The sequence below is a fragment of the Eleginops maclovinus genome, chromosome 3 (assembly GCF_036324505.1).
Source record: "Eleginops maclovinus isolate JMC-PN-2008 ecotype Puerto Natales chromosome 3, JC_Emac_rtc_rv5, whole genome shotgun sequence".
NCBI classification, from domain to species: domain Eukaryota; kingdom Metazoa; phylum Chordata; class Actinopteri; order Perciformes; family Eleginopidae; genus Eleginops; species Eleginops maclovinus.
Window position 1 is genome coordinate 1,256,081 of NC_086351.1, and position 14,350 is coordinate 1,270,430.

Genomic DNA, 14,350 nt, shown 5'->3' on the forward strand with positions numbered 1-14,350 from the left:
TTCAGGTGTATGTCAGTATGTAGTGTCTCTACTTTAAAGAGTCCTCTCCTGCTGGTGTTCAGGTGTATATCAGTCTGTAGTGTCTCTACTTTAAAGAGTCCTCTCCTGCTGATGTTCAGGTGTATATCAGTATGTAGTGTCTCTACTTTAAAGAGTCCTCTCCTGCTGATGTTCAGGTGTATATCAGTATGTAGTGTCTCTACTTTAAAGAGTCCTCTCCTGCTGATGTTCAGGTGTATGTCAGTATGTAGTGTCTCTACTTTAAAGAGTCCTCTCCTGCTGATGTTCAGGTGTATATCAGTATGTAGAGTCTCTACTTTAAAGAGTCCTCTCCTGCTGATGTTCAGGTGTATATCAGTATGTAGAGTCTCTACTTTAAAGAGTCCTCTCCTGCTGATGTTCAGGTGTATATCAGTATGTAGTCTCTACTTTAAAGAGTCCTCTCCTGCTGATGTTCAGGTGTATATCAGTATGTAGTGTCTCTACTTTAAAGAGTCTTTATCACTTGTTCTTCTGCCCCAGATCGGACCTTCATGCTCAAAAGGTGTCAGATTTTGTGAACACTTTGCTCGCCACACCTGCTTGTTTTACTTCATGTGATCCACGGTTGCATTAATCCTCCGACGGCATCATTTGTCATCTCGTGTTTCCCCCCCGTTCTGTCAGGCGGGATTGAGTGAACACCGAGTGATAAATTAATATTGGTGACATATTGATCCACCTCAGCTTCAAACCGAGGGACGGATCAGTCATTTTTTTATGTCCGTGTGATCCTGCAGAGGCCGTGTACGGCAGGCAGGTCGCCCTCCTGCTGAAACCTGACGCCCGCCGCACATCGCCTGCTAACTGATACGAACATTTTTCATATCAACAGTCAACATGATTTGTAAATGTATCATGACTCACAGCCTCTGATATCTGTTGGACACTTTGATGTTCCAGCATGCCTCAGAGTAACCATGTTTTATTTTTAGCATCAACTGTTGTGGCGGCAGCGTCTATTCAGTTGCAGTTCTCGTTTCATCTGCAGAATGTTCTGTATTGAAATATGGGAAATTTATTGGGAGTAGTACAATATTTCCATACTTTTTGGGTCATTTTATTGGCAGTCGGGACCCAAATTGTCCTCAAAATAGCCAACAGTCTGGTAGAGACATAGGGATTTGAGCCTTTGCAGACCATTTACATGCACACAAACCAATACAACAAACAACAGGGAAAGGGGAAACAGATTAGGCCTCTTTTACATCGTTCAGGTTGTAGTAATCCCAGTTTGGATGACAGTCGGGGGGGGGTTGTCTGCAGCGGTGTTCCCCGGCAGATGTTGTGGGAAATGTAGTGATGGATATCTCAGCAGTCCTTTGGCATGGCGCCAGCAGCCCCACCCGCAAAACAACCCCCCCCCCACCGCTGACTGTTATCTTTCTGCTGCAGGCCGCTCTGCTGCCACTTAACACACCGGGCCGGTAAAGAAAGGACATGCAAGAAGACTCTCACACTCAGGAGTGACCGATGTATCGATGCCTCCACGATGTTTCCGTGTGGATATACAGATAACGCTCCTCTGAAATCACTGAAAACGATCATAGCATACTGACTTTTGGGGGGAATTTGTGTTCCCTAGACAAGATACTGCGAGAATTTCCTACCCAGGAAAATATAGGGGTTATTTATATCATAACTTAGTCAAATATGAACCCAAACGTCCATAAACCTTATGGAAGGGATGGCAAAACTATTAAATAAAAAGGTGTTCTTCATATTTGCAGATCAGCCTGAGAATGCCAGAGTTCAGAGGTTATTCATAGTCCTTCTCTGAGTTATAACTCATTCAAATCCGTCCCTTAAACCCTTTAGAAATGATAGGAAAGATGCCTCTCATATTTGCTTGAATCTAATGCTTTAAAAGGAGTTATTTATACTCCTTCTTCGAGTCATGACTCAGTAAATCTATGTTAAACCTTATAGAAATGATAGAAAAGGTACAGAAAAATGAGGCTTCTCATATTTGCACATACGCCTGAGAATCCTCATGTCAGGCAGTGCTAATGGCTAATTTGGCATACCTTTTAATGGTGCAAATGTGTCTTTTTTGGGCTAAAGATCGGGTGGTTAAAGCGGAGCTATTGTGTGAAGAAGACCACGGTGTCAGAAATGTAAAACCCCTGCTCTACAGCAACGTGCAAATGTATTTTATTCCAGGCTTTCAGATTTAGTTCTGCTCTAATTATCTCCTGAATCTGACCCACATACTGCACTGTCAGTCAGGCCTCGTTGCCTCACCGTCATTACGTCACACATTAAAGCCGTCCGACCCAAACACAGAAGTCTCCTCGCTGCGTTTGGGAGGTTTGTGTTTTTCTGTGTCATGACTCAGTCACAGCCCTGCAGCCGCTGACACACACACACACACACACACACACACACACACACACACACACACACACACACACACACACACACACACACACACACACACACACACACACACACACACACACACACACACAGCTCTTGGCAGAAACATAGGTGGCGATGTATCAGTAATATTGAGGGCAGTGTGAGCCTTGAGGACAGCAGAGCCAGGCAGGTTGTCAGGAGGAAGGTCACCGGTTCACAAACCCTTCGTCTCGGCTGGGAAAATCTGCGTGACGTGCCCTTTAGCAAGTCACTTAACCCCCGATCGCCCGGAGGGAGGCTTCTTATTCACCCAACAATAGGAGACTGTAGCTGTACTGGGAAGCTTCCAGATGCAGCCACTCTGTTTCTAAACACTCTCTCCATGAATACATTTCAAATACTTAATATTGCCCTCTCTGCTCGTGGTTTTCCACCCACATCGTTGGAATGAAACACTGGTGCTTTGAAATGTTATAGCAACAGATGTCAGGGATAATGATGCGATGCAACTTCTTCTAACCATCCTTTCCTTATGTGAGGTTTCTCTGAGGCTTTGACCTGGTGTGCCCTCTCTGGAGCTGATAGTCTGTCTGCTTCATTCTCATTTACCTTTCTTAAGCTCCATTAAGACGCTTTATTTTGTTCTGATTTGTAGGTTTTACGCTGAAAACAATACGTTTGATTCGTCTTTTCTACAGCACAATCTAAAAACATTTAAAGGGTCCCGTATTTTGGGAACTTTGGAGCCTTTGCCGACCATTTACATGCACACAAACATATATAACACACTACAGGAAAGGGGAATCCCCTACAAGCTTTAATGCTAATATGTCTCAGTCTTAGGTCAATTCTCGTCCATAAAACAATATCCCAATATCTTGACAACTCTTAAAGCAATTCAATACAGATACTTTCCTTAAATTGATCTGCAAATACCTGACTAGATGCTTGGTTTTACTAGCTCAATGAAATTTGCATGGAGGTATTCTACAATGACGAAGCATCGCTGAGATTTATCAAGAAGACTTTCCAAGTGAGTCCACAGGGATGAAGACATATCCAAGTCTTCCCGGCTGTAATATCCCAGCATCTGTTCTTAGAACGTAGTAAATGAAGCAGCTGAACAGTTTCTTTAGAAGCTCTTTGCTCCAATGTGTGCCTTTTATGTCCTCACTCCCCGAGTCCAACTCTTCTGAAAATTGCAGAAGAGGAGCTTGTCACTGGCCCCTTGTGAAATAAGCCGCTTGTTTGGGGGCGTTCCCCAGGGTTCTTATCTGGGTCTGCTGTAGATTCCTAATTATCAGCGTTAATCTTTTCATTGTCCAGAGCCGGCCTGTCGCTCCCCGCTGCTCATCGAGGCAGCAGACACACTCCAGGCCTCCTGCTTCCCGTGTGAGAGCAGAGATTCGGCCTGACATCAGACATGGGAAGCGAGCTCCGGCAGCATGAAGGGTAAAAGGTTGAGATTTGACCACTGGCGGGCAGATAAAGCCGCCTTTTCATGTGTGATCAGCCCACAACCTAAAGACAAATCCCTCGGCGCACTGCTTTGAACTTCACTGCTGGCTTTCAGAGGCTAACGAAGGACGGAGAGAGGAAGCTATGTTACCAACACCTCTTTACTCTGCCCAATGACAAGAACGAATGTTAAAACATATTGGTAACACCTACTCTTTTCAAAAAGTACACTAATGAGGTGATCCACTGTACGCTTCACTGCTCTCGCTTATTAAATCTCTGCCTGTCAGAACTGAAAGAGATGAAGAGAAGCAGAGGAGTCAAACATGGATTTCTTTTTTGAAAATGATTGTGCTGAAGGAGCTGGAAGCAGATATTAGAAAGATGTTTGCCAATGCTTTGTACATTCAGTTCCTGCAGCTAGACTTTCCAAGTGGAAACCAGGCTCTCAACGCTCTTCCATAATTCATAAGCAACTCATCGCCAAAGCAGAAGCCCTTTGCATCCACTCTAAACGAGCGTGCTGTGCGGCGCTTAAAGCTGCACAAAGGGAATGTCAGTCTCATGACGGACAATTTTGCATTCTTTGGTTCAGAAGAATGGATGTAAGTAGAGGGCGTTTATGTTCTCCTTCTGCAGGTACGGGGAATGCAAACAATGCTGGAGAGCCTGTGTTGTGTCTGCACTCGTCTCCAGATGCTTCAGCTCTGCACACTGCCGCCACTGTGCTCCCTCTGTCATGTGGTGTGTGCACGCTGCGCAGTGTGTACACACAGTCTGTATGTGTGTGTGTGTGTGTGTGTGTGTGTATATTATATATATAGCGCGCTATTTTTAAAAGCTGAACCGCAAATAGTAGGAAACGGGGCCTAAAACGGTCCTCGCCTCTGCTGCCATTCCTGGTCTACTGCTGCCTTCTCATTCATTCATGAGTCTGCATGAATTTGCAGAAACACTCTGGGCTTTTCTCTCTCTCTCTCTCTCTCTCTCTCTCTCTCTCTCTCTCTCTCAATCCTGTGTTTCTGATCATGCGTTGCAGCGTATCGTAGACCGCCCTGTATTTCATGGTCAGTTAGATGCACGGCTGAATTAGACACAGCTTACACTCTTCCTATTTCCCCCGTGTTGCATGGAATTAGGTCAGTGTTCAGCTTTTATATTATGGTAATAATAATGTTATCAGTGTCCCTGAATCGGCATCTCTTTAAATGCAGAGTTTCATCGGAGAGAATCTGCCCACTCATGCTTGACTTGAGTAAATTCCTCTTTTTGCTAGGAATGAGTCTTTTAAAATACCCTCTTGTCCTGGAATTGAATTGAAATGGAAGTGTGTTTATGTAGCATTAGTGTGTAAATATGTGTGTGTGTAAGGAGGCCAGGAATAACAGCCAATGCTAACGCTATTGCTAATAGGTGTCTTAATGAGTATCCTGATCGAGGACATGTGTTTTGGATGTTTTGTTTGATTGAATGTGGAGTCATTTCCCTCCCAGTGTCAACAGTCGCACTGCCCTGCGTTTATCGACACAGATCACAGAGTCAAACCTGTTCCCGGTCATAAATCAGCGCAGATTACACGATACGATAATACTTTGATTTCATATCAAGTCTTAAATAGTTCTTGCATCACAGCAGGAACAAATATTAAGACACGATATAAGGAAAAGAAAAATGAACATCATCACATCACTGAAGAGAAACGCTAATCAAGACCCTCTAGCGCACATTTGACCTCGGATTGAACTCTGTATTTACCTTGAGGATTGACTGGTGCACAAATGAGTGCTTTGGTCCAACTTCATTGAAGCCTGCACCTCCGATGTGATGCTAACAAGTTATATGCATTGCTCAGAACATGGTTGATGTTGTTGGACATCCTGGGTAGTTGATTGAGTTCCAAAAATAAAAAGATCCGCTGATTTACAGACGTCTCTTTCCCTGTGTAAGTCAATGGGAAAACATTGTTTTGAGCCCGATGACGTCACAGAAGATGAAGTACTGTCGTTTTGCTTCAACGTCCAGTGCACCTCCTGGGGCTTTTATTGACACAGATCACAGAGTCAGACCTGTTTCCTGTCATAAATTAGCCCCGAAGATGACGGTGTTTCTGAAAATATGTGGCGTTCACAGTCCCCCCTCGCTGCTCTGCCTTTCGATCGGGGGAAACACATTCGGCGTGTCAGGCCGGGCTGCGGGGTGCTGCGGGCGACCAGCGGATCAGTGATGTGGCGGTGATGCCTCTAATGAAGCTGACACAGCACAGCCTCCCTGGCCCCCGAGGGCCTCCTGCTCTGCATCTAGCCCTATAACCCCCCCCTCACCCCCACCACCACCTCTCCATCCCAATGTGCTTCTGATTCGCCGGCGCCTCGAATGCATTGCTGCATCATTTATTCTCTCGTTGTGTACGAGGAGTCCTCGCAAACACAGTGTTGGTAGAAGCTAAAGTGGGTCACAGTATGCAAACTCCCCCCCCTCTCATTTCTCTGTGTATTAATGAATGGCTGTGTGTTGTTTTTCAGGAGCTGCCCAGCTGAGGTGAAGGGGAGGGCAGAGGATCAGCCTGAGTGTGGATGACCTGGCTCTGGAAACAGGAACATGATCTGAAGAAGGCGCCGCACACCGAACCCCGACGTCCTCTCCTCCTCCCTGTTTTTTTTATTTTTGTATTTTTTATTTCTAAATCCACTGGGTCTCAGCCTCTCTACCCGGCTGCTAACACCAGCGTGCACGGAGAGGACGAACTGAAATATATTTGAGGAGGAAGGAAATACAGCGACAGCCATCCGTGACCTCTGACCTCGACACACCCCCTCGCCCCTCCCACTGCCAGAACCATGGGGAGGAAAAAGATCCAGATCCAGAGGATCACTGACGAGCGCAACAGACAGGTGAGAGGCTGTTAACCAGCGATGTCTGGATGTGTATTCAGGTGTGGGGAGTAACATGTAACGAGATTACGAGTTATATCAAGCTGAAGAAATGTTCCTGTTTTGTTCTACGACATAAAATACGTCAGTAGATACCCCACTGGGGAATTTAAAAACGGTGGTTGCTAACGAGTCTAAATGAAACGACTAAACGTCATCACACCCAACATTAGCCTCCTTTAGCTTAGCGGTGGAGACGTGAAGTCATGTGACCGTGCTGTCGTTCCTTTATAGCCCAACATTAGCCTCCTTTAGCTTAGCGGTGGTGACGTGAAGTCATGTTAAAAATCCCATTGGCTCTTTGTTAAGGGAACCACAGAGATGCTTATTTGAGCTACAAACATAATACATCTGATGTTAAACTGGCTTGAACTCCCTATATGATTTAAATGTCCCCGTCACACAGCCTGCTCAGGTATAATCATATCAACTCCTCCATGATTAATTCCCATTAAGCTGACGGAAAGCGTTATCAAATTCCCACAGGGATCCTTTTTGCTTTCTCATGTCCCATGTAGCATGAACACCTGATGTCTGTTGCCTCCACAATGGAACCGCGTTGAGCTTTATGAGGCTCATATGTCTCTAATCATTGGGTTTCTCATTCCCCTGCAGTAGAAACATATTACGAGATACCACCTTAAAACAGCCCCAGTCCCTCCGGTTACATCAGTGGCATTGTCAGCGAGGATGAAAGGGTAAATGATCCATCTTAAATGAGTCAACTGGTAAATGGGCTTCACTCCATTGAGCAGATTGAGTAATGGATTTGACGTGCCCACCTTCAAGAGCAGAGCGAGGAGAGGAACAAGGTGTCTGTCTGAATGAGAGCGATCCGGCCGCCGGGTTTGGAAAATCATCCTCACTTTTCTCCTCATCCATCTGAGCAGGTTGCATTTCCATACAGCGGCAAAGTGCACCTGCAGGGGGGCAGCGGGGGATGATGGCTTGTTTTTCATCGGTAAACAATTGGATGTAATGGAGGAGGAGGGGGAGGAGGAGGAGGAGGAGGAGGAGGGGGGAGGAAGATTTCTGCTGTGGTTAATGGAGCCAGCGGCAGGATCAGGTGTCACACAGTGTGTCGATGAGGTGACACTAAAGGTAAAACATGGTCATAGTGTCAGAATCAAAGATCAGCCATTGAGCTGCAATCAGACGATTAACGAGCAGCGAGGGGGATCTTAATCACAGAGGAAATGGTTCGGGGGGGGGGGGGGGCAATTTAAAGCACTTTATTGAGCTGCAACTGCACTTTGCATTTCAGCAGGGCAGGAATGCAAATAAGTTCAGAATCAAAGTATCAGGATACTTTTTATTTACTTGGTTTCGTGTCAGTTGGTTCGTTTTAGACACAAATTAAATTAGAAGATAAAATTAAATTAAAAACTTAAAGTAAACATTAGCAGTAAAATATTAAAAATGAAATACATTAAAACACATAAATGTAAACAAAGGAAGTCAAACCAAAACAGAAAATGAAATACAAAATATTCATATAAACATAGGAAGTAAAAATCTGCAATTAAAAGATCAAATATAATAAAAATGTGAATTATAGGAAGTTAACACGGGGAATAAACATTTACATCCAATACAGTAAATCATGGATATAAACAAAAACACTTATACAAAAAATATATAATATTATACAAGATTTGAGGCTTAAATAAAACATGTTAAATAAAACAATTCAATTATTTATTATGTCAAAATAAAAAGTAAGCATGTGCAATAAAATGATAAAATACCATAAAATATTTAAATACACACAGGAAGTTAACATGTGAAAATCAATCAATCAATCAATCAATCAATCAATCAATCAATCAATCAATCAATCAATCAATCAATCAATCAATCAATCAATCAATGCCTTTGTCTCAGTGGACTTATGTACAGAATATGTTAACAATAATTCTATAAATATAGGAAGTTCAAATAAAAATGTAAAATATAATCTAAATATTTCTATAAATGAAAGAAGTTTAAATGAATGAAAAAAAAAGTTTAATAAAATAAATGTTTTATAGAAATAAAATAAGTCATTTGAACTTAATTGGTTGTTATTTTCCTCACATATTTCCATCAGTTTTCCATTCATTACTAAAGGAGGTGAAATGCAGCTTAATGCAACGCAAAACTGGGGAGGCTGGATATAGGGATATAAACAAAAGGCCAGCTTTTATTAACCCATTGGAGCCGGGAAAGCGTTGCCGCATTTCTACCATTAAAACCGGGAAAGTGGATATGTCCTTTTCTGGTACAAGAGCTCTGTGGTACTTTTGTTGCATTAATTATCGGCCTCTTAGTCAATGAAATGCATCAGAATATACACGTGGCATTGTTTGGATTTTATTCGAGCAATCATGGCAGACTTAGTCTACTGCGGAGGGAATTCTGAAGTTAGTGAAGGTAGTGATGTTGACGATCTGCACAGCGCTGATGACATTACTGCTGACGACTTTGAACCCGTCGAACCAATCGACCGGGATTTAGGGTTAAGACATATGTTTGAAGACGGCGACGATGATGACCATGAGTTTGAAGGTTTGGAAACCGAGTGGAGGACGGAGAATTACCGCTCTCATCCACAGAGTTTTTTCAACCGCACCCCAGGAGTGAACGTCGATTTACCTGCAAAGGCCACTCATGAAAGCCACAGCTGTAAGCTCTCAAATCCTTTTTGAATTGTGTTTCTGTCTGCTACAGAGGCTGAGAAATCCATTATTTAGTAGGCGTTGACACAATAGCTGAATTTCCAGAAACACTTCAGGTTTTAGGGGGTTCTTCTAAAATCGCCCATAGGTTTTAGAGGCGTTTAAGCCTAAATGGGTTAAATTAAAGATGGTACAAAAACTCAAAAACTGCAGGAGCAGGCGAGGAGGAACAAAAGGGAAAGTAACAAGCAAACCCAAAACAAACCAGGAACAATTGGAAGACACAGGAGGGAAAAACCAGGAACAGAGACAGGAACCAAACCATGACGAGCTCACAGAGAACACCGGGGAAGACGAAACTGAAAACACACAAGACACAGCTTGGGAGGGCAAGCAGAAACAGGTGAACTCAATCACTGGGGAAACTAAAGGACAGGAAGTAGAACTCGGCACAAAGAGGGAAAACATTTCAAAATAAAACTCATGACGTCAACAGTTATAATCTAGCTTTATAATAAATATTATTCTGAATTACGTCATTCTGCGTAACGAGTTGTTTGGGTACTTTTACTTAATTAACATTTTGAATTCAGGGCCTGTTCCGTGCAACAGTTTTTTGTACCCCGTGATCTCAGTGCCTGAGATAGAGCGGGTGTTTGCAGAACACAGTTTCAGGCGGCGGGATAAAAAGGATCTTTTCTGCACGCTCGCTGTAGCTAATGATCAGTGCAGCTTCTGAAAAGAAAATCAAATGAGATTCTTTTTTTTGGAGTACATGCGGCCCCGTCACCCTCCCACGTGTTGATTCAGAGAGGCTGCCATAAGCTCCGATAAATAAACAGAGTGTGGGCCCCGGCTGGAATCATGACAGCATCTCAAATGCCACATTTCTCACGGAGACAAAGAGAAAAACGAGGAGCAGAACCGGCAAATGTTGGCAAGGAGATATTTTTGTATTATTTTGGATGGTGTGTGTCACATCGGAGATAGCAGAGAAAAGGACGATTACTCACTGACACCGTGACCCCTGTAGCTTCAGGCAGAAAACCAGTTTACGAGAAAGACACCATGAATCTTATGACTGCGGAGAGGCAAAGTAACTGTACTCATACAGCTCTTCATCAGCTCTTCTGGACCCCTCAAAGCTCTTTACGTACTTTACATTCATCCATTCACGCCTCAGTCACACTGAGCAGCACCACTTGCTCTAGGGAAGCTAACACTCACACACACTCACACACACTCACACACCGTTGGCCATCGGGAGAAACTCGGGGTTCAGTATCTTACCCAACGACACATCGACATGTCGACTGGGATCCAACCAGCAACCTTCTGGGTGAAAGACGACCACACTCCCTCGCGTATACGTATAAGTATAGCTTAAGCAGTATATAAAGCAGTCAAAGTGAGCTCCACATGAGTTCAGTGTTTGGATTGAAGTCAGAATTAAGACAAGATATAATTTGATTCTTTTTCTGACTTTAGTCTCAGGACTCAAAAAATAAAACCCCTTTTCGTCAGATCTCAAAGAAATTCCCATGTGGCCCTAACCCTCTTCCGTAGGTTTCCCATTCATTCCAAAGGGGAAAAAGTTTGAGATTTTCTTGAAATTGATTTTTTCTTAATTAATTCTTTATTTTTTGCAAAAAACACATATTTTCTGAGTCTTATGTCCATCATGAACCAGTTTGAACCTCCCCCAGCTGGGAGAAAACAGACGGCTGAAAGGACCTTATGTTGACGACTATGTTGAAATGCACGGGGAAGATTAAGCTGTCACACTACGTAAATTAACGAGGTTAAAAAGCCAGTTTTAGAAGTAAAACTAGTGTGGATCTTGAAGTACTAAAGCCGGCACCTTCACTCAGAGCGCTTTGAAACTACGAACATATCCAGAAGAAGTGTGTGTTGTTACTCAAGTGTGGTGCGTTCCTGTTAGTGAAAGAGAGGTCTGAGCTACAGGAAGCAGCGAGAGGAGGTTACGGTCTCATCCATCTGCCACACACACACACACACACACACACACACACACACACACACACACACACACACACACACACACACACACACACACACACACACACACACCAGTGGCCCTCTTACTTTCTGTCTCTCTCTCTCTCTGTCTCCCTCTCTCTCCCTCTTTTTCTCTCTCTCTCTCTCTGTCTCCCTCTCTCTCTCTCTCTCTTTCTCTCTCTCTCTTTCTGTCTCTCTCTTTCTGTCTCTCTTTCTGTCTCTCTCTTTCTGTCTCTCTCTCTTTCTGTCTCTCTCTCTCTCTCTGTCTCTCTCTCTTTCTGTCTCTCTCTCTCTTTCTGTCTCTCTCTTTCTGTCTCTCTGTCTTTCTGTCTCTCTCTCTCTTTCTGTCTCTCTGTCTCTCTCTGTCTCTCTCTCTTTCTGTCTCTCTTTCTGTCGCTCTCTTTCTGTCCCTCTCTTTCTGTCTCTCTTCTCTTTCTGTCTCTCTCTCTCTGTCTCTCTCTCTCTTTCTGTCTCTCTCTCTCTTTCTGTCTCTCTCTCTCTCTCTTTCTGTCTCTCTGTCTCTCTCTTTCTATCTCTCTCTCTTTCTGTCTCTCTCTCTCTTTCTGTCTCTCTCTTTCTGTCTCTCTCTTTCTGTCTCTCTCTCTCTTTCTCTCTCTCTCTCTCTCTGTCTCTCTCTCTTTCTATCTCTCTCTCTCTCTGTCTCTCTCTCTCTTTCTGTCTCTCTCTTTCTGTCCCTCTCTTTCTGTCTCTCTCTCTCTTTCTGTCTCTCCTCACTGAAGATGTCTTATTCTACAGTTGCCATTGGTTACCTGGCTTCCTAATGTCAATTACCTCCAGCCTGTTTTTCCTTTGTGCTGAACAGGGGGGGGTAGAAACACAAAGCGTCCCCTTTCTCAAGAAAAGAAGGAAAACAGGTGTTTTTATTGAGATGCTTGGAGACGCTGCTGGTGACCTTATCATTTGTTAGGGAGGGTGCACTCTCTCTAGAGATGTATGGTCCTTAATTTAATGAAGACAAATACAAACAATAATAATAATTATAATAATAATAATAATAATAATAATAATAATTATAATGATAATAATAATAATAATAATAATAATAATAATGATAATAATAATAATAATAATAATAATAATAATAATAATAATAACAACAATGATAATAATAATAATAGTAAATCAGTTATGTTATTGTATTTTAATTAGAAAATGTATATTTTTATTTATATAATATTAATAATATAGGATGATCAGATTGGTTATTTTTATTTATCACGGTATTTTTTCAACGATTGGAAATGTATTTACATTTATATGTTTTGGCTCCACAAAAAAAAACCCTGATCAGTGGGGCCCTCATGAGCCTTAAATGTTGAAGGAATCAGAATACATAATGCAGAATGTAAATAATAATAGTAATTTATTGTGCAAACTTTGCGTACCACATAAGAACTAACAACAGCACTGTTTGAAAATGTAAACAAACTCCCCTGAAATGTTAAAGTGATGTCAGGAAACAATCTCTCTGTTGGTCAGAAAGGGTTTACTGAGTCCAGAGATATGGAGGTGGGGTCAGGTGTCTGGTCAGACGGCAGAGACAGCTTACGGAGAATAAATAGGGATGGATGTCCGGTGGGTCTGCGGGGGACGAGTGGCAGGCAGCAGGCTGACACTGAGACTGAGATTTCTGATCCTTTCTTTACTCTCCTTTTTTCTGGAGAGGAAGTAAAGGAACCGGAGCTCTGGATTTACTTGTTGTTGGAGGTGCGATATATGACTCAGCAGCTTTAAGACGTGAAGACACTATTATTTCAGCTTCGCTCTGATGCAGGAGTTTCACCTGAAAGTGGGCGGGGCTTATTTTGACCGGAAGTGAGACCTTTTTTATCTTTAAAGGAAACTCTAACAAACAAGGATTTCTTATCAAGTCTGTAGAATACCGGGACTTTTGTACTTTATATACTTGATATTTTTATTAAATATTGCACCTATAGCATTCTGGATATTGCACGGGTCCATATTGCAAATGAAATGAAGGGTCTAATATAAGTCGTGCATCTTGCAGTTGTTGTTTCTCGTCTCTTCATCACCTGCCGCACAGACGTGATTTCCTCTCTATCCAACGCCACTTCATCTGCTCAGAGGGAGGCAGGAGGGGGGGTGTGTAGATAGGAAGAGAGATAAAGATGGAAGAAGAGGGGGAAGGGGGGAGGGAGGGAGTGTGAGAGGTGAGGTGATGGTAGCAGTGATGAGGTGGGAAACAGGGGGAGGCAGAGAGGGGAGGCGGTTGCCCATGGATACGACCCCGATATAATTTGATTTGTGGCAGCAGGAAGCAATGAGTGAGCGCGAGAGGAGGCGGGGGGGAGGATGTGGAAAAAAGAGAAAAGGAGGTGAGGGAGGAAAAAGGAGGGAGAGATTGTGAGACAGAAAGAAGGAGAGATTGAAGGTCTCACTTTCATCCTCCCCCGTTTCTCATTCTTATCTCCCCCCTCTATCTCTTCCTCTTTCCTTATTCAATTCATTTCACCCTCAGTTGAAACCAGCCAATCAGAGCAGAGCACTCATCAGTCTGATGCCAGTGTGTCACACTGCATCGTGGGGCAGCGTTATTACAGGACGGCTGTTTGTCATTAATAGACATTATTAAATATTATATAGGTGATTATAAAATGAAAGGAAAACTACACCCATGCAGTATTGTTTGGTTAAATAAAATAAAACCAAATAAATTTCATTTCATTAAATATAAAAACACAAAATCAAATTAAATGAAAAACTATGAAATCAAATAAATGCAAAATAATAAATACAATAACAGATCAAATAAATGCATAAATTAAATACAAAATAAAATAACATAAATACAAATCAATGACACAAAATACTGAAAAGAATTTATACAATTGAAAATAAATACAA

General features: G+C 42.7%; 1 protein-coding gene across 9 annotated transcripts in view; it reads left to right on the plus strand.

The window, feature by feature from the left end:
* Positions 1–14,350, plus strand: part of mef2d (myocyte enhancer factor 2d) — a 106,382-nt gene that overhangs the window by 34,652 nt on the left and 57,380 nt on the right. For all 9 annotated transcript variants that reach the window (XM_063880073.1, XM_063880078.1, XM_063880079.1 and 6 more), the window contains exon 2: positions 6,381–6,749. In XM_063880073.1, the coding sequence (XP_063736143.1) occupies positions 6,696–6,749 (54 nt within the window). In that variant the 5' untranslated portion in view covers positions 6,381–6,695. The remainder of the gene's footprint in view (positions 1–6,380; positions 6,750–14,350) is intronic.